At 40.6% G+C, this 26,950-nt stretch overlaps 1 protein-coding gene across 1 annotated transcript in view; it reads right to left on the bottom strand.

Annotated features, from left to right (window-relative positions):
• Positions 1-25,546, bottom strand: part of MED27 (mediator complex subunit 27) — an 81,778-nt gene extending 56,232 nt beyond the window's left edge. The window contains exons 1-2 of the mRNA XM_085076962.1: positions 25,307-25,546; positions 22,649-22,793 (exon numbers count right to left, since the gene is read on the bottom strand). Coding sequence (XP_084933088.1) covers positions 22,649-22,793; positions 25,307-25,512 — 351 coding nt within the window. The 5' untranslated portion in view covers positions 25,513-25,546. The remainder of the gene's footprint in view (positions 1-22,648; positions 22,794-25,306) is intronic.
• Between the last annotated feature and the right edge of the window lie 1,404 nt (positions 25,547-26,950).

Below are 26,950 nucleotides of genomic sequence, written 5' to 3'. Positions count from 1 at the left end.
AAACAGCTCCTCCTGCTAGAATTAGTTTTTTCTAAAGCCCTAGGCTAAATCTTTGGTGTCAGGGGCTCAGGTGGCAGCTGTGTCAGTATGAAGAATGACCTGCTGCCTCCGTGCCAGGGGGTGCTCAGGTGCTCAGATAAGAAATGGGAAGATACTTTAAGCCCAAATGGCAGAATAAAGGGCTGCAATCAGGTACAGAAACACTCCCCAGACTGCCCAGCACCACGCCATGATTTGCAGCTCTGAGGGTGGGCTTTACTACAGCAAGCAAAGCATTGTTCAGACAAATCAAGAAATTAATACTCTTCAATAAAATGTCTACAAGGAGCAGCTTATGTAAATCCAACCAGTACAGGTGCATCTTTAGACAAAGGGGAGACATGCATAGCAGAGATGAGGGAAACCCATCGGTGGGTAAGCATGGAGCAGTAATGACACCACCCAGTACTCGTGCTGCTAATTCATTCTTTCCCTAACTCATTAAAATTAATCATTTTACCTTCTGTTAAACGCCTTTCCTTAGCTTTGGTCACTTGCACAATAATTAAAATGCACAGTATCTTTTCAGCCTAGCAGATATCCATACTGAGTGTCAGACAACAGCCCAGCTGAGACTCTTGGTGCCAGCACAGGGAAAGCTAGCTTTCCTGAAGGGAAAGATCTGGGAGATCAGAAGATCTGATTCTGGGAGATCAGAACTCCACAATCCATTCCAAGGCTCTGCCAGCTACACCTCACATCACCTCCCTCTTCTACCTGAGGTGACCAACCCACTGCACCAGCAGAAGGGGTTGCAGGAATATTGTTTAAACTGAGCTGAAGTTGCCAAATGAGGAGATAATTCTTCCTTAAATGGTTACTTTTGCTAATATCTCCCTTTACATCTAGCGGGCATCCCGAAGCAAGGCTGCAGGGAATGCTGATTTCCAGCCCACTGGCGACAAGCAATTAAAGCTTGAAGCTGGAGAGTTTTGGAACAGAATGCATGAGGCCTGTTTCCCTATAAGAGCATTCCTACTATAGCTTCAGAATATTCATGATCAGATTAATTTATCCACCTTTTCAAGACAGTATAAAGTAACCCACAGAAAACATTCATCCATAAGTAAGAGCAAATCTTAAATTAAAGGTCACTAGTTTGAGTAAGAGGTTTTAACTCTCATCCTCCCCGTGCAATGCCAGCGACTTTTACAGAAATAAACTCTGGGAACACCACAGGTGGCTAGAACTTCTGAAAAACCAGGTTAAAAGATATTTCAAGTTAGACACCCAAAAATAAGTAGACATTTATAAAAGTCTTAGGCAAATTATTTCTTTAGATGTGAAAGAGTTAAGTTATGAATGTTTTGGGGCATGCAAGAAGAATCTATCAGGTTTGATTGATAAAAGTGTAGCTTTTAACTAAGACTGAAAAAATGGAAGACTGGCAACATTCTTTTCCAGAATAATATGCTTCCTCTGCTTTTTTTCAGCATAGTGCACATAAATCAAAGAAATGTTAAAGAGGCCCATACATCACAAGCTGGCATTTCTAAACTATTTACAAAATCTGTAATAGTCAAGAGGATGGAAAATATAAAAGTGTGACCAGCAAAGTTCCTGAAAGAAAAGAAGGCAGTTCTACCATCCCAGCAACATCAAGGATGCAAACAACTCGACTGTAGACTGTAAAACCACTATATCAAACCAATCCTGATTAATGCAGGGTTATGAAAAGCAACCAGGATCAGCCAAATCTGATGTCAACCAGACCAGAGCACTGAGTGCCACATCCAGTTGTGTCTTCACCTCCCTGGGCAGCACCTTCCACTGCCTGACCACCCTTTCTGTGGAGAAATTCCTCTTGATGTCCAAGCTGAACCTCGCTGGCAAATGGTCTAAGGAGGTCTGAAGTACAAATAAAAGCAGGGTTGACCTCCCAGCTGCACACACAGCCCCAGGAACAGCAGGAACTGCAGTGCTGAGCTCTGCATCCATCACATTTTCACATCCCCACAGCTAAGCACACAACAGACTTCGACAGATTAGGTTTTCCTCAACAACTTTTACAAATGAGAATCTCATCTCCTCTTCTGAAAGGGAAGAAGAGGATTATGGAAAGTTTATGTGTCCATCTGTTGGAGATGTCACACTCTGACTAGAGAGTGCAAAAAGCACAGAGATGTTTTACAACCAAATCCCAAACTTACTGGAGTCTGAACGAGTGGAAGAGCCATATGCTTTGCAAAAAACACCTCTTTTGCTACACATTTTTTTGCCACAGCACAAAGAGTAACAGTTCGAAAGCTGCTGTAATCTTTATTTCTGAAAATAGATCACATATTCTTACTCTCATCTGCCACGCTCGGGTGAGTTACTGATCGGAAACCAGAAAAACAAGGAAATACTACTCTGGGAAATGCAAATTACAGTAAATGGGCAGCTCAGAGAGCCCAGGACTGGGATGATGCACAACAGAAGGTTTGGTGCAATGACACATGAAATGCTTTTACAGCTTTCTCTGTTGAAGACTTGCAGAAGGAGCATTTGAGACAAAGCCAGGGGACCTCAAAAATATCTTTAGAAGTAAAACAAATGGAATACACTTCATCCTATTTTCATGGGAGCTTATAATGATATTATAATTAACTCAATTACACCACAAGATTAATAGCCTTTAAAACGCTCCCAGTCATTCATTACAGGCCTAATTAAAACTCTCTTCTGGTGCTGAGCCAGCAAGAAATGAAAAAACTTGCTAGCAACCATATATACATGTATACAAGGTATAATCTTTATTGTGCTGGTGTTTCCATGGTCACAATTCAGGGAGAAGTTTGGCTTTGGGAGTTTTGGGGGTTTTTTTGGTAATATCAAAAACAACAAGGAAAAAAGAATAAGATCCACTTTAGATGCTCCAACACCTGCAACAACATACCAGCTCACTACAGCTAACCAGTTTATTTCTAGTTTTGCTGCAACAGTTAAGGGCTTCTACAATAGCAGATGCCTTCCCTCCCACACATCAATTAATTTGCAAATGCACTCAGGTTGTAGAAATAATGAAGTGCTGAATGCTTCTCTATTGACAAGTTTTGCTGTCAGGAGGTGGATGCTGTAGGCGAGGTGCTAAAATCCGCTGCTTCTCTGTGCATGCCAAAGGAAAGACAAGCCACACGAAACTTGGACATGAAACTTGCTCGACAGCTAACAGGGCACATCAATTACTTTATTTACTCCTCTCTCGCTGGAACCAAAAGGAAGAAATCCCCTCCAAAAGCTTTTTTATTGTATTTATTTAGGTATTTATAACGCGCCATTTACAGGGAGGTGGGAGGTTTTGTGCTGACCCAAGAAACGTTGTGTATTTGAGGAGAAAAGTAGTGGTTTTTCATGTATTTTTAGGTATGCTAAAAAAGTTACGTTAAAATTAAGGTTACAAATGAAGAATTCCGTAACCAGGAAATGCCTCATAATGCCTGTGCAATCTAAATCAGTCTGCCTGTGCTGAGGATTCAGACGTTCATTATGTGCTTCTTTCCAGACCTCAAATTACCACAGTCTGCAGGATCTCATGGATGAAGAGGCAGTTACTCAGCACCGTTTTCATGCACAGAATGTTATTTGCAGGATCTCACACAATGCCCACACTTCTCCTCTCAGATGCCTTCTACCATACTTGCCTGCTTTATCCTGCTTCTTTACAAATACTGTTAAATTTACCTTCACAATTCTTTTTCCGCTCATGCTGGGTGTGGATCTGAGGAATCGCAGATTTTTAAGAACACTAAATGTTTTTACTACTTACTATATTTGTAGTAGAGTTCCCATAGATAATGACTGCAGTCAGGTGCTTAGCAAGTCTCTGAAGCAGCCAGAAGAGGCTTTAAGCCAGGTCGTGGCAAGGTTGGAATCTCTACCCTCAATTCTGCCACTTGAAATAAAGGATTAGTCTGTAGCAGTTCATTTAACTTCCAGTCTGGACTAATTGGAAGTAAAGCACATCCTGCCAGACATTCTCTGAAACAAAGTTAAAAATGGAAGCGCCAAACTTTCAATTCCCAATGAAGACAAGTCCCAGACTATTCCTCTCCAGTTGTACCACAGGTGTTTAAACCAAATGGTTAAATTTATTTTTTATATTGTTTGCTATAATAAAGAACCCTCTTACCCACTTTGCCCCCTCAAGAGATGTTGGTACAAAGCAGGTGAGCCATCCATTGCCTTTTCTTTCATGAGTGGAATAAATTGACTTGTTTGATCATACAGAAGGATATAGGAACCCAGATGCTTCTGGCTCAGTTCTCATGTCTCTCAACTAGAAAACCTCGTATTAATTAGCACTAGACAAATGGTAACTAGGTAGTTTTACAATTAAAATGATTTTAAGCAGCATTTTTAAGTGCTAATAACTGAAAATGTTATTAGTAGAGGTACTAACAGGTAAGGAAATTTGCTGTTAAAAATAGATGATTTTCTGCTTTTTAAAATATGCAATTTTCAGGCTGACCTTGTTCCTTTTAAATTTTTATAGCATCTTCAGTTCCAATTTGAGATTTTCATATGGGGTAGGCAAACCTTCTTATGTTCTGTATTAAATGCAAGACACCTCCTTGGCATGATCTGCAATATTAATAATATAACAGTACCAATTTCAGGAGCAGCACTGTAGCATCAACACATGCATACCTACATGAATCAAAATTTAACCATCTACAGCATGGAAATCTCTAATATATCACAAGAAAAAAGCAGTTCTAAGACAGCTCAAACACCATTTGAGATTTCCTCCTTTGCCATACAAACACACGACCTTGTCATGCCTCGCAAGGTAACACCGAGGTAGCTGATGCAAGAAAACATATGTTTCTCTTTAGTGGGCTGAAAATAGGAACAGAGGGGAAGGAGAATGATACTCAGGGCCAAACCCAGGCTTCTGAAGACCAGACTTGCAGCTGTCACTGTATTGAGCAAAAAATGTCCCCACCCACAGAAGCCCTACAGTATTCCTAACACTGACTGCCACTATGGAATTGGGAAAATACTTTCTGGAAATTACAAACATTAGAGATTCATTATTTAGCTAGGAATTTGCAGTGGTGTTATCACAGGTTTTTAAGACTTGGAGATTGAGGCATTTTTATGTTGCTGTGGGACACAGTTGAAGCCACAGGAAAATAGAAATTATTATTTTTCATGGATTTCAAAGGAGACCGACATGTATTTGATTTTCCATGCACTGGCTGTCTTGCAGGCACTCTTCAACAATCCAATTACCACTTAAATGTCTACTATCTAGCCCACAGACATTTCAGATCCTCATTTAAATCTGGACATACCTTATTTCTGTATCTTGATAATCACTACGAAAATCCTACAGGATCAAAACCAAGCAGTTTAGCAGTACCTCAGTTCAAGGCACCAAGTAAACAGACATTTCTCTCACTGCTCTGTGGACTTCATTAGTAATGAAGTCAAAATTGCAGACATCAATCTATTGCTTCAGATGGCCATCATCAGAAAAATAAACAGAAATGTGGCTGGTCACAGTGTCTCATCTGGCATATTCATGGAAAGTAAATTAAAAGCACTAATGACCAGAGCATGACAAGCGAGGGAATAACATTGGATTGGAATAGAAAATACTTCCACACAGCTTCATCCAACCAAGGCTGTTTCCTCCCTCAATCATAGATAAACATCAGTTATTGTTTTAACTACTTCACCCATCTCTGCTGAAGGCCATGCTGCCAAAACATACCAAAACCAAAACCCAAACCTGTATCTCTTTGGTCTTGAAGACAGACAAGGAAATTACATTAAAAAAAAAAAAAAAAAAGTTACATTACAGCTGCAGTTGGAATTTTACATTACAAACACAATTTTGAAGCAGACACAAGCTGATAAATTCAGCACTAAGTTTTCTAAAAGTATCCTGAACTCCTCAGCAGTGCACAGACTTACACAACCAAAAAGGATCTTTCTGTATGAGCTCATAGCACCAGCAATAGGACAAACTGGTGTGAATATAAGGAAACTGGGGCGGTGGGGGAGCGAGACACTGCTTCTCACACACCATGATTTTTTAACTTGTTTCCATCACTTCTCCAGCTACAAAATCTTTTTTAATGAGGACACTACCTACCTACTTCACAAAGTTTATTTTATCAAGGCAATAATTCAGCAACACGAACAACTGACAATTCGCTCAATTATAGTTTTTGCCTGAGGCGTTCACAAAAACATAAAAGAGCAAGGAAAACTTGAAAATGGTGCTGGGAGAGCTGAAGCCTTGCTGGCGGCACGCTGAACAAACAGGAACAATTGAAAGCTGAGGAGCAGTCAGTAATTTATACTACTGAGCCCAGTGCCTGGGCAGTAAGGAAAACAGATGGCTCTGCAATATGGAGATGGCTCCACGAAAAGCAGCCGGCACAGGGATGCTGCAACAGCTCAGCAGCAATGGTTTGCCTGGCAAACCAAACTCCATCATTTCAAAGGATAAAACAAAAGAAAAGTAAACGAGAGTAAAAGAAAACAGAAGTTCTCATTCCAGTTGGCCTATATTCCTGATAAAGCGTGGGCTCCTTTGGTTTTTCCCAGAGTCCTGCACAGACAGTTCTGTGGGAATAAATGAGCTTCATCCACCCGGCAGGAGCAGCACTCCTCTTCCTGTCCCCCTCCCAGGAATTCTGCATCACACCAAACGTCTCCGAACGTCAGCTATTTAGTTCTACTTTTAGCTCTGCTTTAAATAAAAGTGTGTGGAGTGCAAGCTGCATAATGAGGGCTCAAAACCATGGAGATGGCACAGACTGCACCGGGCAGCACGACCAAGCTGAGGGGGTTTCAGGGTTCGCTTTGCTTTCTGGCAGACTTATTTACGTGGAGCGAAACCAAAATTTGCCAAAGGAAGTTTCCAACGAAATGCTGGAGGAGACAAGAAGCTGGTTCCAAATGGAAGCTCTGTTTGAGCCTTGAGGACATCCCCAGGGGCAATGGCAGAGAACACATCAACAAGCACATCAACACAGGAAGAGCGGGCGAAGGAGTTCTTGACAAATGCGTAAGGACCTCAAACTAATTTTTTTTTTTAAGTATTGCATTTCAAGGCCATCGTGACTAAGCAATATACCAGTTATGCAAGGACTTAAAATAATCTAAAAAATCTAGCACAAAACTTTTCAGAAAGGCCAAAACATTATAAACTCTTTGACCGTAAGAATCTCTTAAAATAAATATATACTCACTATGGAATCAGAGCACAGGTGAAAGCCTCAATTTAAAGCCAAGCATAAGATCCTTCTTCCTCTGCAAGTTTCCTGTGATAAATCAGGTTGTTTAAAGGGCAAGTTCAGGAGCTGGATTTAGCAGAGGAAATATCATCTTGCCTTGCACACCATGACAGGTGATGCTACTCAGCTAGACATTATGCTGACATATTCCTGTTTTACCTACAGGATTATTTTAATTCTAAAAAAAATCCATTAAAACAAGTGTTTCACTGTAGAATATGTCTATTATTTTTCTTAAAACTCACTGACACAGTTGCTGATGTTGGTAAAAGGCCTCTGCACACAGTTTTACAGATGGTTTAGAATTCAGCACGAGCACAAAGCTGCCTGCACTTGGGGTAGGCTTGTAAAACAAACTCCAAAGCACAAGCTTATCATCACTCTCAGTGAGTAACCAAATGTTACTGTTCTTTAAAGTAACAATCAATTAGAAAATCAAAGCAAGTCTTTTTTAAGGAAGATGCTTTCAGATGTATTTTTTCCCCAGACTTAAGGCTGAGACATTGTACAAGAATTAGAGTAGAACTTGCATGAACAGTCCCAGCATCCTCCTGCCAGGACTGGCATTGTTCTTCTCAAGAAAGCAAGCTAAGATTGATTAAACACCCTTTTTAAAATACTCTTGATAATAAAGGGATTTTTCTTCCCCTTTTCTAATGGGTATTTTATTCTGGCAGCTGATGGATTCTATATTAAACTGTTTCAATTCCAGACTCTGCTGCTACCATTACCGAGCTGAAGAAAGATGGGATGTAGAGCCCTGTGACTTGAAGGGAAAACAAGAAGAGAAAAAGGCAAAAAGTTTACATGACACTAACAATCCTACTGACAGGTTTTTCTGACTTCGTGAACTTCCTTTCATGCAGAAGCACTCTTTAATAACCTGACAATTCCCTGTAGCATGAAAACTTCATGAACATGTCACATATTCTTGTTTTCAACCCCTTTGAAGTCCCTGCAAGAATCTTTCTAACCTACTGGTCAGGATGACATGCAGCTGCAGACACGAAATTAATAACTGCATTTGCAGTACCTTTCTCAAACTACTTCTGCCCTTTACAAGATTCATTGTTTCCCTAAGTACCCTTTTAATGAAGACAAACAAACATCAATAAAGGCTAAAAAAAATAAATAGATTTAAGCAACTTGCAAGAAAAGAAAAACCAAATCATTCCGTCAGGGCACTGTTTGACTTGATCAGCCACTGGGAAAACCACAAAGGATGTGCTGCTACTCCAGTTTGATCATCCAAGTCTCTGAAAACTTTCCCTGGTCCATTATTTATTTAGAAAAAAAAGAACCTTTCCATATTTACCATAAGAGAAGTGAACATGAGGCATTAGTTTTCCAGACTTCACAGTGGCTGACAAAGCAAAACACAGACTGAATTTAGGCAGCCAGCAGAGCAAGAATCTCTGAAAAAGGGCACCTTAAATAAATGCACAATAAATGTCTCCTCAGCCCACTCAAGCAGAGCCTTCAGCCACTGCTGTATGTCCATGTCTGCTTTAAAAGCAGGTCATGGATGCTTAGAGAAAAGCCACAGACCCTGATTTCCATCCATCTGGGAATTACTACATTTTGCAAGTTAGCACATATGAAAATGCACTGAGGACAGTACTCTCTGAGTTAATTTAGGCTCAGAGAGTTCTACTACAAATAACCTTTGTAAAACAGTTAACATGACCTCGACAGACTTTTTGAAGGAATGTGACTCTTAAAGAGAATAATTTTTCTGTGTACAGGTAACACAACAAAACCCTTTCCACAGCCTGACCATCAGAAAATATACATCTACTAGCCACAAAAAAATAATAGTTACCTTGAAATTTGTTTGAAGACTAGCTAAAAGCATCTGCAGCGCTGTATTGTCTGATTCAGAAACACCTCCCATGCCATTAAAGTCTACTCCATTTTCAACACTTTTCCTCTCTCATGGAAGATCCACACAGGACATGTTTATCAGTAGACAGAGCAAAACTTCACGAACGAAGCTCCATCAAAAGGATATAGCAATAACATAGTTTATGAGGGAACAAACTTTAGGAATAATCCATTTTGACTGATCAACTTAAATCTTTTCCCCTCATCAACCACTTTTTCATTTCAGGATTCCTTTACTTTGCAAAGAAAATTAATTTTATCTGAGCAGGTGAATATTCCACGTCCCTGCTGCTTTTCATTCATGCAACCCACTATATGGCAATGCAGTAGTTTCATTTGGGCTCTTGCAAAAAAATTAACAGGAAATTTATTCACCCGTATACGCAGATATTGTTGCCTATGACATGGAAATACAACTTTGATACACCCTGTTTACAAACCAGAATATTCCAAAGCTGCCTGGTCTCCATGGACATCTGTATAACACCAAGTGCGGCATAAAAGAGGAGTAATGAGAAATTCTTTTGAAGGTCCCACACATGAAAAGGGCTTTTACCAACTCTCTCCCACCTGAACAGACACAATCACCCCTGGGATGCACCAACTCAAGCAATAGTGTGCAATATCTAATAAGACAGCCACACTGCAGCTTTCCCCACAGCTTTTCTCTGGAAGAGAGATTTGTTCCTTCCCAATCCGTGGGGTGCAGCGAACTCCTCTCTGCTCCAGCTCTTCCAGAGGGAAAGTATTGGCTTGGAGGAAATAACAGCTAAGTAGCTGCCTCATCGACAGCAGAAAGCGAGCGCATTGACTTGTGCCCTTTCTGTATTGATGCTCTGGCTGAGTAAATGAAGATGTACAGGGGAAAAGCAAAGAGCACCACGAGCGAGGATGCGACCCAGAAAAGCACAGTAGCAATTTTGTATCTTCCTCAATCTTCCTGCAATGTGATTACAGTTGACCTTTAAATCTAGTAGATCAACCAATCGATTCTGCTGGAACAACCCCGTGTGTGATCTAAGAGCACAGCCATGCTTAAAAAACTTCCCGTGGCTGCCTGGCATAGTCATTTTATTTTGTTGTAAAAGTTACCAAGATTTGTCTGAATTGATTTTACTTGCCAGAAAAACACACCATCAAAACTGCAGCATCAGCAGACACTAAAGGTCTTAGATTCTTGCAGGATGAATGCAATATCAATACAATTAGGATGTATCCATACAAGGTACACAAGAGGGATGGAAAGAAGATGTTTCTAATCTCACTTAATCCTAATGCAGCCCCAAGTCTGCTTTTTTAGACTGTGGGAAAAAAAATAAATACAAGGAAAACTACAAACACTCCAAAGTATTTGCCAGGCAAAACACTGAATTTGGAACGGAAAACATATTTAACAGCTCTTTAGGAAGTAAAGCTTTCAAGCTTTATTGTCGTGTAGGATGGTAGTTTTATTTCAGCTGATAAACTGTCCTTTAAAAAAAAAAGAAACCTCAAAAAAGACTTCAGGATGGTGTTTGCCCATAGTGGGCTTGGAAGTGAGGACCAGCAGCACCAGTGACCCCACCTGTGTACAGCATCTCAGATTTCTCTGAGCACACACTCTGTAGCACAACCCTTATTTTACAGCCCTATATTACACAGATGGAAAAAGACATGCACAACAAAGTGACTTGTGAAACCTCATCCAGCAAGCTAAGGACAGAGGAAAGAGGAGGATGTTCAGCTCCAGAATCCCTCCAGTCCCATGACAATCTTGGCAACACTGCTGCTCCCAAAACCTTCATCCTCCCCATCAGAAATGTTTTGAGCAGTCCACATCATTCACTCGTGTTCACAGAGTCAACTACACACCAAGTTATTTTAAAGCTGAAAGTTATGAACTCCACTCCATAATACAAGCAGGGTGTCTGAAAGAACCAGAAAATTGGAAATGAAAGGTTAGCTGCTGCTGTATCAAGCACAAGAGAGCTTACAGACTTGATCAGCTCTGTGATCTATGAAATTTCTACAAACAGCTTTGGAAGAAGCATCAAGCAGTGCAGCCAAAAAAAAAAATACATAAAAAGGCACTGAGCAAACTGAAAATGCTACACTGAAAATTCTGAAAATACAAGATTTGACTCCAGAGTAAAACTGAAGCAGACGGCAAAGCAGAGAACTTGTTAAGTCTGAGTGCAGAGACAACTGCAGAGAAGACTCTAAATAGAACCCAACTGCAAGCAGATGGGTCGGGCAGGGAACATTAGAATAAAAATCTAACTAATGGTAAAACACACAGGGATGTTTTTTCTCAAAAGAGAAACATATATCCACCCTCACTGAGGGATAACCTCGGAGGGAGGAGGAAGCCATTATTATCTTTTTAACTACAGCTTATTTGATACAAAAGTGACATTTTCTCTGAATGAAGAATTCTTTTTCCATAAAGAAAAGCCACCATCTGAAATGAGACAGAGCCCAGTAACACTGCAGTAGTTGAGAATGTCATGATTTCCATCAGAAAACTGTTTTGCAGAGATCAGGAACAGCTGTTTCAAACTGAATTAGACTAAAACTGGAAACAAGCTGTCAAAACCCAAAAAATGTATTTTATACATAAAAGAATGTATTTGATTCAGCTGTTTTACCATGGTGGTCAGCCAAAAGAGAAATAAAGTAACATTCTGAGATCCAGACGTTGTCGCAAAGACTCTCTCATTTTAACACTCTTTATGTAGATTTATTCCTTTGAGCATTTGGAATGGGAAAAATGTCAAACAGCTCATATCACAGATTCTTGAATATTTTCAAACCATGGGCAGCTTAAAACAGTTTAAAGACACCTGAGGACTCTTGCTGCTCCAGTCCACATTCTCTGCATCTTCTGTAGCAGTAACAGCCTGGTGCAATAAGGGAAATATACTGAATTGATGTTGACATGGAAAGATTAAAATAATTCACTTTAACCCACCACTTGTGGGTAATAGCACAGGCATCCAGCTCCTTTTTGTGCATGCTTGCAGATCCTGGGAGGCTTTTAGTGGGTATTTTCAATATTGATTTCCCCAGGAATTGCAGTTTCATATAATGAGGAGTAAATACATCTATTTTGGAATATACTGTAAAATGTCACATCAAGATACAATTCCTTTGTGTCTAATAGCCCATGCAGTGCACAGAGCACCTTTAGTACTCTGCCACTACCAGGCACAGGAGCTTAGAGAATCCACACACAACCACCAAATTAATCAAGACTCTGCTGGTTTTGAATAGAACTATTTGTTCCAAAGCACAACTCTGAACATCAAAGACCTCGATGATTTTATTACATGCTGTAAGATGTAGCCATTATACTCTACTTTCCAACCAAGTCTGAGGTAATCTTGAAAATACCTTTAGCATTTCAACATGGTCATTACTTCTCATAATGATGACATATGCTAATTCCATCTAATAAGGACATTAGTTATTACTGTCAGCTTGTCAGTAGATGGGCTTTTGAAGAAGAGGTATCTGAGAACAGGCAAATTCATGGGTATATAAAAAAATCTACACCCCAAGAAATGCATTTTTAACTCACTAGAAGACCAGGCAATGGTGCAACTGTAGCCATGTGCCATTTCTCCTCCCAGATTACTCAACCAGTCCAGATTTAGGCATTTAACTCGAGGGTTTAAGTTTGCAGCACACTCAGTGCAGCTCCAAAGCACGACTGAATGCTTCACACTAAGCCAAGAACTTCACAAAAGAGCACAACAAGATAACTGCTGCTCAGGATACAGAAACTTTTGATCTTTCTGTGAAAAGATCAAAAATGTGGAAGACTAGGACCTGATAGAATCAATCAGCTTTCATTAAACCTCCTTTTATTAATTCAAAGGACATCTTTTTCCACATATACTGTAACTGAACAAATGTCAGTGGCTGAAGGATTTTATTCATGTTTTTTGTTTCTTCTGCAGGAATCGTTACATTCAGGCACTTAAAATTAGATTAAATGAACTGCTATAAATGCTTGGGCTAATCTTGTATCAGCAAAGGACATGATAACATGTACTGATAAGTGTCTTTATTTCCAGAACTTCAGGATTAGTACATTTAAATGCTAGCTCATACCAAGAAAATATACCAGCAGCAAATGGAGTTAGGAGTGCAGCAACTCTGAGTGTAATGTGCATATTCTGATCTTTATTCTCCTGTCATTTCCCAAACCAGCCCAACCATGGCACCATTTAGATTCCAGGAGAGCCAAGGCATGGTTCTGGAAATACTCCAGAAGCCTGACAGCCAGGCATAGTTACACAGGCTAAAATTCTTGTCCAGCAATGGTCCTGATGCCATGGTCTGTAATTTCTTATTCACATTCTTCAGCTGTCACAGAGCCACAAAACACCACCAGTCATCCAGGGCAGGACTATTCTTCCCTCCCAGGAAAATAAAAATCACTCTGCATTGACCCCACAAAAGGCAAGAGTTTTTGAGGGTCACCACAGAGGGTCCCTCTGGTTTACACACCTTCAACATCAGCAGCTCAGGATTAACTCCTGCTGAACAAAAAACTGCTGCCACATTTTTGCCAAATGCACATTTCCACAAAGCAGCAACCAGTGGGCAGAAATGTTGTTTGGATCACATGCAGCTCCTCACAAAGACTGGTCTCAGTTTTATTAGCTGTTAGGATATCTCCATGTTTTGTAGCCCAGTTATCAACAGCATATGATTAAGATACAATGGGGAGGAACTGAGCATTGTTTCTATGCAATTCAAACAAATAAATCCACTGTGAACTGTGTGGGGAGGGCAGCTTGAGTAACTCCAAAAGAGAACTCCACAGAAGAAGAGAGATGAGTGCACTTCTGCATTAAAGAAATAAATAACAGTCACAATAAAAGACCTGACAACAACAAAAGTAGAGAGCAACGGGGTGACATCATTAAAATTTTCCATTTTATTTGATTTCCTCTAGAAGCTACAAAAAAATCTTTTCCATATAAAGAATATCTGCAGGATGCTTATCACCTGCATCGGTTATTTTATATTAGTGTTCCTATTCCTTGAATGCCCTTCACATGAAGGTCACCAAATGCTTTACAAACATCTTTAATTTGCCTCAAAGAAAGCGAAACAGGACACTGAGTCTCTGGAAACATCCTTTGTGCTTTCATGGTGGCACCATCCACGAGCTGGTCAGGCTTTATCACCAGCAGAGAGTCAGTCTGAACCACCGAGAGAACTGGAAATTCAAAGCAACGAGAGTTTCTCACAAGGCTGCTCTTGCTCTGCAGTCCTACATATTCATCAATTAATCCCCAGACAGCACAGATTTCCAGTGATACTTTGTTGTATTCCTCAGCTTGTGAAAGTAAAGCCTTTTCTGCTGCTCTAATGGCTGAACCATGAGGTACCCACAGGCCACATTGCTGTGGCTGTGCCTGGCTTAGCTGGATTCCAACTCAATACAAAGCAAGGCAATTTTAACCAATTTCCTTAGAAAACATTACACGGCTTACAAAGGGGAGTTATCACTGATTTATAAATTAAGTATTTTGAGCTATCCAACATGAACTGTATGAGGAGTTCTTGCAGAGGGAAAAGAGGAATTAGGGGAGGAAGAACCAGGAGTGGGCAGAAGTGTTTTGGTTAAAACAGAGCCACATCAATCATTTCCATCCTGAAATAGGCTAACAGCTAGGACATTAATACTTATCAAAGAAACAGGGGAAAAAACCCACTCATTAGCAAATAAAGGTGTTGCAAAGCATTAAATAATTCCCACCAGCTGACAAGGGGGCTGTGATTTATAATAGTGTGTTATTGATAGATCACTTCCCATAATTAGGAAAAGTGAGACTGGTACTGCTTACAGCATTATTTTGATCAGAGCCTTGAAAAATACTGATGAATAACAACAAACACCAGGCACAACAATAGAAAAACACCATATCATTGCTCTCAGGCTGCTACAGATTTAACACAAAATAGTCTAAAAAAATTCAGTGAGAAAGGCAATTGTGTTTGTGCACATATAACCTTATTTCACAACAGCATCCTGGTGTGAATTATTACTGTGGTAACTCTGGGAATATCACAGATATAAAGCATTCAAACTATGTAGCAGAAATAAGTCAGAATCAAAGGCTAATTATCTCTCATTTTTTCAAGCAACAAGTTGTTCCTCATCACTCTTCTCTTCCCGAAGTAACAGAGTAACCTCAGTCTACTAAAATGTCAAATAAATTCAACTAATTTCTCTACTAGCATATGCGAGAAATTCTCACCTGCCACAGTGCAAAGAAAAATTGGCAATTTTCATTTCCTTTCGTTCAGCTTATCAGGTGTCAAAACCACTTTTATAACTACACAGAGTAACAGTAAAACAGGTCCAATAGCCCTGGCTTGGACTTTTGTCTGAAACCAGCACAGGAATCAAAGGCAAAGAAAAGAGAGCCCAAGAGCTGAAGATTCCAGGAATTCACAGTTGAGGAGGGAAGATGAATCTTCCAAAGAGAAGATGAGCAATAACTAAAGTTACACATCTCTAATGCCCCAGACACTGCTTTAGGCAGGATTTCTAGGGAAAATAAACCCCATCTAACAGTTTTTCCAGTGCTTTCCCCCCCACCATTATTACAAATTTGCCATCCCTGCCATTGCTGGTCACTAAAATCAACCCTGCAATAATAAGTCAATATTCTCCAGGCAGACAACTGAGCAGTAATTAATAACTGCAGCAGTTGGAAGCAGAGAGGTAACCACCTGTTTTCCAGTCATATTAAAAAAGAAAAGAAAAGGAAAAACAGAACATTAATGTAATTCTGAACACCAAGGGCATTTCACCAGACATCTGCCCAAAATCACACAGAATTAAAAGCCCATAAAGGGCATTTTTCCAGACTGCCAGGCAAACAACATTAGTCACTGGCTATATAATACTTGGCATCAACAGAACATTTCTGTCCAAAGAACCCAATGCACTTGAGACACATTTAGACTAGAAACTCACCCAAGAAGTAGGTTAAGTAATATTATCCTATTTTGTCTGCACGAAAAATGAGGCACAGAAAAAATTCCTGTGTCCTGTTCAAGGTTACAACAATTAGTATGAAAAGCAGGAATAGAATCCAAGTGGCCCAGCTCCTATTTTGTGTCCAGTGTACAAAACCACCGGTGTGTCATTCATTTCTCCAGTGACAGGAATATAAACTCCACGGTTTATCCACACAGGAAAGGAGCCCACAGCTGGACTTTCCAATGGAGCTCTCTCTAGGAAGCTCTGATTCTGCTCTCACAAAGTAGAGTGCACCAGAAATCCCACTGTAAGCACTTATTTCAATTCAAATATTACTTTATTTTGTTCGCTTGTTCCCTTCTGTGAGCAAACCAAGGGGTTTTAATTCCTTCAGAGCTCCCTGGCAATACCAGCTGCACCACCAACCTTCCCACTCTTATCCCAGCCAACAAATGTGATCCTCAAAAGGCACCTCTGGAAGCACTGGGCCAGCAGATGATCCAGTTCTCCTCAATGCCACACTCTGTCACTGCTCCTGTGACACTCCAGAACACATAGAGAGAAAATCTCTCCCCATTTGGATGGACTAAATCTCAGCAGAACAAGCTAGATCTCCACATAAGAGGATGTCATAATATTATAGTGCTGCGTTTTTGTGGGAAAAAAGCCCTGAAAACACAATATTTTGGCTCTGTGCCTGAAATTCCGAAGAAGTGCCAACACAATAATCCTGTTATCCATGGTTGTCCATGCTACTGTAAAACTACAATAAATTCACCATGTTTGAGCACATCCAAAATTCAAAATTAATGTTCCTTAGAATTAACATGTCGTTTTACAATGAAGATGAAGTAAATTCTTTTCCTGTTCCACAGTGTTCCTCTACTATCATGGTTAACATTTAATGTCATTTATTGTCATTAAACTCAATATTTGTGTCTAATCAATACTAAGCTACCAGTTGCAGCTGTAACAAGTCTGGTCTTCCTCTACACACTCTATTGATTCCTTTTTTTTGAGCTCTACAATAAACACAATTTATACAAATAATTTATCTGGGTACATATCAAAATAATTTAATACACAAAACCTATCTATACCTTTTCTCTTCAATCATGTGACAGAAAATCATTTTAACTCATTAATGGTAATCTTAACAGTTCGATTTTAAATTTATGTAAAAACAACAGGAAGCTATGAGGCAACAAATTTAAATCCAAATATTTTTAGCCTATTTCCACATGCAGATCAACAGTAATTTTTTTTTCATTTTGTATTTCCCAGCATATTACTTTCAAATAAATTCATGACAACTCCTTTCCAGCTTTGTTCAGTTGGAAAACTTACAAAGCACAGATATCATAAAGTTTACCCAAGTTGCCAAAAGAATCTTTTCACAGATAAGTAAATCAAATAATTTGATAAAAATCCTACTTCCCCAAAAAGTTGCAAAGTCAGAAAAGCTGATTTTTGCTTTCTGCTTGAAGCAGTAGCAAACAGCCTTCCCAAACTCAGAGTTACCACGTTTTGTAAGCAGCATCTCCCAAAGATAAAACAATACCACCAACCCTCACACACACCTACACACATGGGTTCAAGAAGTGCTGGAACTGCAGTAAAGCACATGGACAAATGCAACTCTGAAAACCAACACTGCACTTAAGTTAAAAATCAAGGAAAAAAATTAAAATAACATCACCCGTTCAAGATGACAATTGCGCTCAATTTTCCCCACTTTTACTGCTGTTAATATTATTTGAAAGTCTGAACACAAACCCTTCACTGTAAAGGGTGGAGGAGAAGGAAAGATGACTTGCAGGAGACTATTTTTACTTGGGCAAGTGAACTCTGCTAACGCTGCTGTCACTCAGCAACTCAAGGGAGACTGAGTTTGCTGCTCTCCAACAAACCTGGTGTTTCTTTGCTGGTTGAAAGTAATTCTGGAGTGTTGGTTTGAGAGTTGATCCATTCTGCACACATTCTGCACCTAAACAAACAGCAGCAAACAAACAAAAGACCTCTACAATGATTAAAGTGTAAGACATGAACTACTTAACAGCATCCCAGCAAGAGAGGGGAAAGCTGCCCAAGAAAGCATTTTCCTTGCTCAGTGGACATAAAATAGACAATTTTCTGTTCACTAGAGCCAGTGGAAACCCCTGAACAGGCACTGCCTCAGGCACCCACAGGGCGAGGGCATGGAACACTTTGCCAAGGACAAAGGATGAGCAAGTACACTCTGCAGGCCATAAATAACCTCAGCAGAGCTACAGATGGAAACCCAACGTTGGTACCACTCAAAGAAGGAGCTGACACTCCTGGATCCCAAAATCCTGTACCTCTGTGACCAGCAGCGTTACCATAGCTGGATCAAGTGACTGCACCACCACAAGCTTCATTAAGCATTTTATATGTGGGGAGGTATGATATTGCTTTAATCACAGCACCAACAAGTATGTTTTCCCCCCACAAAACCTCTTTGTCACCCAGTATTGAGAACAAATATTGAGAAACATGTAAAGCTTAGTGAAGGATGCTGCTGTTCATGAGCTGGTGGTCTCAGCTCCTAGAGAAAACAAAGAGCTCTGGGAGAAAGGAAGGATGGCACAAGAGCACCTGACACAGAAGTGCACTGGAGAGCAAAAGAAGAGAGTTCTTGCAGTGTCTGCTACAAATCTGAGGTCACATCTCTTTAAAAAATATAAAAAAAAAATCATAACTAGTATTTCAGTCTAGAAAGTGATTTCAAAAGTTACTTTAATGTAAACCTAGCTGATGCTTTGTGCTCTGTACTGATTTCCTTTGAATTCCAGGGCAGTGCAAGAAGCAGTCACCTGGTAAAGAGAGGTAAGGCACAGCCTCTGCACACCCAGTCCTGCCTCCTCCAGGCACTATCAGGCCACACAAACCCAAACCAGAAACCCTTCTGACTGCTACTGTCATCTCAGATTTCACCTGCTCACACACAGCAGTGTATTACCAAAAAAAAAAAATAAAAATCAACTGCCGAGATGTACATAACTACTAAGCCCAGAATTCAAGTACAATGACTAAACAGAGACAGTCCATGAGAAAATAAATCTCCTGCTATCTACAAACTTCCTAACCTACCCATAATACTCTCTCTGCATTAACCTTGCAGAATGATAGCTCATTTTTACCTTATCTAATATTATATCTTCAGGATTACATTAGAGGGTACATATGGATCCTTCCGGGAAATAGCACTTCAGCTGTAATAAAGATAACCTCTTTTCTTAAATAAAATTGAAGAGGAGGGGAAAAGAAATTTATCAAGTAGACCTAAATACTGTTCCATGGCTACTGCACGTCTCCATGCACCCCACAGGCAGCGAAGTAATTCACTTCCATGATTTCTACTGATAGATAAAATAAGTTACAACAAAGGAGAAAAACCATTTAGCTGTTGCTTGCAATAAAATAAACTTCCTGTGTTTTTCAGTTATGGCTTGGTTAGGGCTGTTAAACACCTGAAAAAGGAAAGCTCCTTTGCAGCTGTGTGTGTATGCAATTAATGCATTTGACAAGCTGTTGTGTTCCCAAACAGCTGCTTCCATTACACAGACAACTTTACCATCTGCAAAACTATTGGATAAACTACAGTAAGTAAATATCAGGAGAGCAGGTGCTCATAAATAACAAGCACTGCCAAGATAACACATTTCTGCAAGGGAAGTTTTCATTCTTCCCACTGGACTTTTTCTTACTCCTGAAGCAGGTAAACTTAAAATCAGAAGTGGAGGAACTAGTGCTGGGACTCACAGGAGCACTAAAATAGGGTTCAGGGCAAGTATCTGTGAAATCACAATTAAATGCAACTCATCTCCACTGCACTTAGCCAAAGGGGTCAGTAAATTTGCACCTAAAACTAGGTCTTGTCCAAATACATCACCAAGCAGAGCTACAAGCATTAATTATGGCAAACGAAACAAGTTGATAGATGTCAGATTACTCTAATCTCCAATGTCAACATTCACATCTTAAACACAGCATTTTCTGTTGATGTCTCTGACTGTGATCTCCACTACATTTCACACCCAGCACTGCTATTTAACCCGAAAAATTGTCCATGCATCCAAGACCAGAAAAAAATTGGGCATTTTCTTGACCCATCATCAAACCAAAGCTTCAAGTAGAAAGAAACAACTATTCTAACATCCAATATATCATGAACCACAGGAGAGTGCCTGGATATACTGAATACTAATTTGCTTCTCATAGATAGCCCAGTTATTACCAACCTTACTTATTATTGTCCTCAAATTGACTTTAACAGTCTCCTCGTGTCTCAAAAAGAAGCAGAATGCACTGAAACATGCAACACAGGCTGTGCACTCATTTTCCCTGTATTTTGTGAATGTTCTTTTGGAATGGCACCAGAGCCCCAGAACTCTCCTCCCCTGGCAGCCATGGGGCTGCTCATGCCATCAGTAATGCATGAACAATCAAAGGGAGAGGAAAATGCCCTTATCTCAGCTCATCAAAAATACAAGCAGGCAAGCCACAAAGGGGTCACAAATTAAAAATTAAATGCAGGCAGACCTAAAGTGTATTGACAGACCATCACTTCTGAAGCATCCCTGCGAAGCAGCTGGAAACAAGAGACTCATAATAAGAATAGAAGGTGGCCAGAAGAAGTAATGAAGTAACTCTTATTCAAGAAGTGTATTTAGCAATGAAGAATTAAGCAGGAGCAGACGGATCTGTGCTGGTAAAGCCAGCAGCTCACATCCTCACACAGGCAACACATCTCCTAGCCAGTATTTTCTTTTATTTCTGTTGTCTCTGACTTCTGTTTTACAGCTGAAATAAAAGGTACTGTTTTTCTCCTGCAGCATTTCATTGTGTATATGATTGCATAGGACACTAAAACTTCCAGCTTTCTGAAATCTGAATCCAGGATTACAAAAAATTGCTCTTCAAAGCTCCCTAACACTCTAAGTTAATAAAAAACTACATTAGAACAGCTCTGTCAAAGCTATTTCATTACCGCCTGAGTTTACTCTTATAATGACCTGAAGAAGTAATTAAATCCCTGAAGACTTAACCGCCTTACAAGTTTGTAAGTTTTCCTACTTTTACTTGTGCTGAAAGTAGCAAATTAATTATTTTTACTTCAGTGCCAATAATCTGCTGCTAACAGCAAGGAACACAAGCAAACACGAAGTATTTTCTCAATTAACAAATCTCCACATAAAAATCTTTCCTGCCCCCCATTTTCTAATCATACCAAGTTCCTATCAATGCCAAATTCTAGTGACTTTAGAAAACATTAACACACATTTGTATTCTACTGTATTACTGTACAAATATTATTGTGGTGCTCATACAAGCATTATTGCAGTATTCTATCTTAAATCTGAATAATATTAGATTGGTTGGCTCAATGTATAGCAAGAATTTGCCTACGAAGTCTTTGTGTACTCTCAAAGTCTTCCTGGCTCATGTATCATAATAAATAATTTAAAGTGGAACTGTTTCTTTTAATGCTCCAAATATTTTCAGATTTATTATTCCTGCTTACTCCTCCTCCTTGCATAAGGGTATTAAAAGCTACAACTCTGGACACTCTCCCTACTAATAATTATTGTAACAGAAATTAATCCATGTTTTGTATTTCTTAACAGCTCACAGTATTTCAAGCATAATTATAAAGCTTTTAAATACTTATTCATTTTAGTATTTCTATAAAAAGTAATAGGCATGCTCAAAAAATCAGGATGGGAACAGGCAAGCTGAAACATAACAGGGCTCAGAGGCCAGCAATAATTGCAATGCCATTTAAGAAAATTAGGTGAGGAAAGGAGCATTTTTGACCCACAAGTAGATTGTTCAGAGTAGAAAAGGAAACATACCTATCCAAATCCTACATATATTCAATACACAGGTTTATGAAATGGAATTATATTGTTGAGAAAGAAGATTCTTTAAGCAAAACCAATTTTTCTTAAATGTAAAAGACTGCATTATCTGCCTTTTTCTTTTACACTACTTAAAATTCAATGCCATATATATGGTATGAAAACAGGAGGAATGCCAAGGGTGCTGAATACAAAACTACTTTTGAGACCATGGGTTTTAAGATTCCTGATGACAACTTCCCCACCTGACTATTTCCTGCAAATAGTTTGGAGGTGACATAAGCTGTTGATTCTGTGCTCTAATATCCCACTGGCCTCTCCTATAGAGTTTACTGCCAGATGCAAGGACACAACATACATTCATTTTATATCTACATAAGACGATAAATGTGGAACTGCTTGGGAGTTAATACCTCCTTGGAGATAAAGGGCATGCCTTGGTATTGCAAAAAAATCTCCTCTTAATTAAATCATTGTTTTACCATTAAAACTATATTTAGGTATATATTATGCTCCTCAATGCCAAAAAAAGTCAGCCCTTTTGACAGCCCCAAACACTCAGCAGTCTGCTGCATGGCAATGGGAATGCACAATTAAATTGCACAGATGTCTTTTGTTACCTTGTTTGACCATTTGTAGGCCTGGAGCAGTTGGCTGTACAGAGGGGTTTTGTCCTGCACAGGGTCAAGGCTCAGCAGCCCACTGTTGTGCAGGGGGTGATTCTCTGAGGGTTTTCCAACCAGGTTGCTCAGACGCTCCAACTCCCTGGAAGAAAACAGAGAGGAATTTTTTAAAGTCAGATCTGGGAATCACAGATGTCCAATCCTGTGGGGACAGCATCATGCACCATCTCTATTTTAGTATCTAAATGAGTTTTAAATACATCCCAAATTTGATTTAAAACATAATCACGTTTATTATCCAAACAATTTGAAGCAGCCTGTTGGTTGTTAAGCTCAGTTCTTCTTGGGAGAGAAAGTACAAGTCAAGAGTCTTTGAAAACAACCTGGAAAGAGTCAGACTATGGCAGGTCCTGTTCCCAACCCAGGGCACCTTCTGAGCCAAGCAGCCCTCCAAAAACCACAACATTTTGACTTTAGCACTGCCTGCAACACTAGAAATAATTTTCTAACCACCAAGCAAGCAGATGCCTTATCATTTCACTAGAGAACTCCAAATTAACATTGTCCTGATATAAATATACACAAGAACTGGCATTAATCCTAAACCTGGAGACAATCCTGTAAAGACTGTGGTTACTGCAAGCAAATATCTGCCTTCCACGTTTTTAGGTCAAGGAAGGATTCTGATTTCCATGAGCAATTTGTGTATTTGCAGTGTAAAATACTCAACTGAAGCATAATAAGCACCGTTTTCCCATGAAAAAATCCCTCACTGTGAAATGATCTATCATTGCTTCATATCTCATTTGTCAAACACAACATTTAATCATAACAAAAGTTAAGCAATTTTTCAAACCTGCATTAATCAACTGCAGAAGAAAGACTGGCCACTTTGCACAGATATAAAAAGCAGTTTTTCAAGTGACATGACTAATCATGTGCTTTTCCTTTGGACTGCCCAGTGCTACACCCCAGTCAGAACTTCAGAACTTCCACTAAATTAAATGCAGGACTCAGACCTTTCAAAAGGCAGCTTATGAAAATCTCTGTAAAGAGAAATCCCAAATATCTCAATTTGCATTTAAGAAAGGTTACAAAAATAAACTCCAACAATCAGGGAACCGAGTTAAAAGACTTCCACACTTCACAACCCCTAAATTCTCCTCTATTAATCATCATTCTTTCAAGTTTCCATGGCCTACATTCCTTCCAAGCCTCTGGTGCTGTGAACACTCACAAATCTGCTTAATACTCCTTGACAAAAGAATACAATAAAATAAGTGTGACTAGGCATAATAACTAAGGATTTGTTGAACAAATACCAGTCAGTACTTTCACTTCACAAAAGTCCACTGGCAGCATTAACATCAGTCCACCTTGGAGTATTCCCTTGCTACTTGACTAGGCCAATTCATGGAATATTGGGTTGGAAGGGACCTACAAGGATCCAAGTTAATCTCCTGGGATGTTATCTATTATTGTTTGGGAACAAGATTTTGGGGTTACACCAGGTAACTCTTTAAAAGGCTACAGAGCAAGGCAAGGAGGATAAGCAACGGAACAGCTCAGCTTCCACGGAAGGAACCACGACTTCCTCAACTTGAAAACTAAAAACCAAAAGGATACAACACCCATCTCTGGAGCTGGGTACAGCATCACTCATGAGAAGGGTTATCCACCACCTTTCCCATCAGAAGGGAAGAAGTGGGTAACAAATTATATTACCATGATCACAACTGAAAATCAGCAAGGCCTTTTAGCCAGCAAGAAACAAATTCTCATACACAAGACCCTGAAGCAGAAGATGTTCTGGAAGGGGTGGTTAAGTGCCTGTGGACACCTCTGTGGTCAGTGCTGATGGCTCCAGGAGGATACAGCCAAACCCAGCAGCACAATGGTGAGATCAACATGGACCATCATGGAATCAGCTAGGTTGGAAAAAACCTTTATGATCATTTAGTCCAACCATAAACCTCACACTGCCAAGTTCACCAAGTGTACACTGAGTACTCAGCTCCTGTGTATGCATTTTCAAGTGAAATTAACAAAATTGCTGAATGAAACTGTGAGTCATTTCCTGTGTCTTCATAAGGGTTTTCAACTGAAACAAACAAAATTTCTGAATGAAACTGTCAGCCAGCCTCTCTCTTCTGCCCGTAACTTTCCTCCATGTCTTCAGCCTCAGCACTTTGTCTCTTCTGAGACAAAACACACCTGCTGGTACTAAACAACTACACTTACCTGGGATAACTTTCCAGCCTGACAAGTTTGGGTAATAAAACAATCATTCTTGAGCCGCTTAGATGCTACTGAACAGCCTGCACCTAGGAAATGTCCCAATTTTTAACAAAAACCTTCAAAACACAGAGAAAAACCTCCCTGCAGCCAAGCACCTTCACTTTGCCAACGCAATCCCACCGAGAGGAAAAACAAAACGAGAACAAAACCAAGGCATATATGAGCACGTTCATAACAGCATGGAGACTCTGGAAAGGAACACCACCAAGGGGCAACGCACACGGTGCTGGGGGGAATCAAATGGAGTGGTTTAGCATTTATTTGCCTCAAACTTTCCCCCGGAGCACAACCAGCCCGCGGGGAGCCAGCACAGCCCGGGCCTCCATCCCTCCCTGCCCACCGCGAACCGCTGCTCACCCCAGGTCGCGGCTGACCGAGTGCAGGCTCTCCTGGAAGGCGGCCACGAAGCCCTTCTCGCGGCCCTCCAGCGTCTCCTTGTTGCGCATCCCATCCTTGAGGCAGTCGAAGACCCTGGTGACGCTGGAGCGCAGCGCCTGGATGGCGGCGATGGCCTGCGCGAACGCCTCCAGGTTCACTCCGGGGCTCAGCGCCCCGTCCGCCATCTTGGCCGACGCCGCCAGCCCCGCCGCGGTGCGCGCTGGGAAATGTAGTCCTGGTGGGTGTGGCGGGCCGGGTCACCTCACAGCCTTTTGGGGTTGTCATAAAGAGATTTTGGGGGTTTTTTTAGAGCCTTTTGGCCTCTGCTCCTGGGAAAATTACTTCAGAAATCGCGGGGTCGTTAAGGGTGATAGAGACCTGTAAAATGGGTCGTTTAGGGTGATAGAGACGTGTGAAATCATGAGATTAGTTCGGCTGGTCAGAGCATGGAGCTAATAACATCAAGGTTGTGGGTTCATGTGTTGGTTATTTAAGAGTTGGACTCGGTGATCCTTGTGTGTCCCTCCAGCTCGGAATATTCTGTGAATGTGTAAATCATCAATTCTAACCGCACATCCAGCAGTACCACTGTAAACCCTAAAGCACATCATCCAGCACCAGATCCACCTGGAATCACAAAATACAGGATATCCTGAGTGGGAATGGATCCACAAGGATCATGAAATCCAACACCTGCCCTGCACAGGACACCCTAACAATCCCACCATTTCCCCTGTTGTCCAAACACTCCTAGAGCTCTGACAGCCTTGGGGCTGTGACCATTCCATTGGGAACCTCTTCAGTGCCCAAACACCCTCTGGGGGAAAAACCTTTTCCTAATTCCAACCTGACCCTCCCCGACACAGCTCCAGCTGTAGATCTGTAGGGTGTTTGCCAGGCACAGGGCCAGAAATAAAACCATTTAAAACAGGGATCAAGGGCCCCAGCCCTGCTGCAATAACTGCACCAAGCTTGATGCAGACAAGAGCACTTCCATGTCCTGGTGCTCCTGGGGACACTGGAGATGTGCAGTCCCATGTCAGAGTTCATGTCTTGGTGATGGAGCCACCTGGAGCAGTGAGAAGTGTCCCTGCCCATGGCGGGAGTGAAAGGAGATGGTCCCTAAGATCCCTTCCTACCCAAACCAGTCTGTGATTTGATGTTTCTATGTTTCAGCTGTGATTACCTCTAAAAACAAGACCCTCATTACGCAACCTTTGCAAAGCACTGCGAAGTTCAAGAGTGCTTTCACAGCACCAAACAGTACTAGTTTGATTTTGTAGGAGCTGCTTATGTTTCCTATGCCATTGCCAGCTCGTTTCACCCTCAGAGTGCAGCTAAAATAAATAGAGCTAAAGTAAATGAAGCACTGCACAGGCCAATAGCCGCTCCACACAGAGTAAACTGCAGCACAGGGATGGGCCTTTTGTTTTCTCAGCTTCCAAAGTAAATAACAACCCCTTTCATAAAGGTATTAATTAAATTCAGCAGGCAAAACCCACACAGATCCTTTAGCCATGGGTGATTTTTTTTTTCCTATGTAAAATGGAAATGAATACGACAAGGAACAGCCGAGGTGTCAGTGGCCAAGTGAAGCGAAGCTTTGCCCTCCACTCAGTGACA

The sequence above is a fragment of the Lichenostomus cassidix genome, chromosome 17, assembly GCF_008360975.1.
Source record: "Lichenostomus cassidix isolate B80296 chromosome 17, HeHo_3.0, whole genome shotgun sequence".
Taxonomy (NCBI): domain Eukaryota; kingdom Metazoa; phylum Chordata; class Aves; order Passeriformes; family Meliphagidae; genus Lichenostomus; species Lichenostomus cassidix.
Note: the sequence above shows the minus strand (reverse complement) of the source record. Positions and strands in the feature narration are given on the sequence as shown.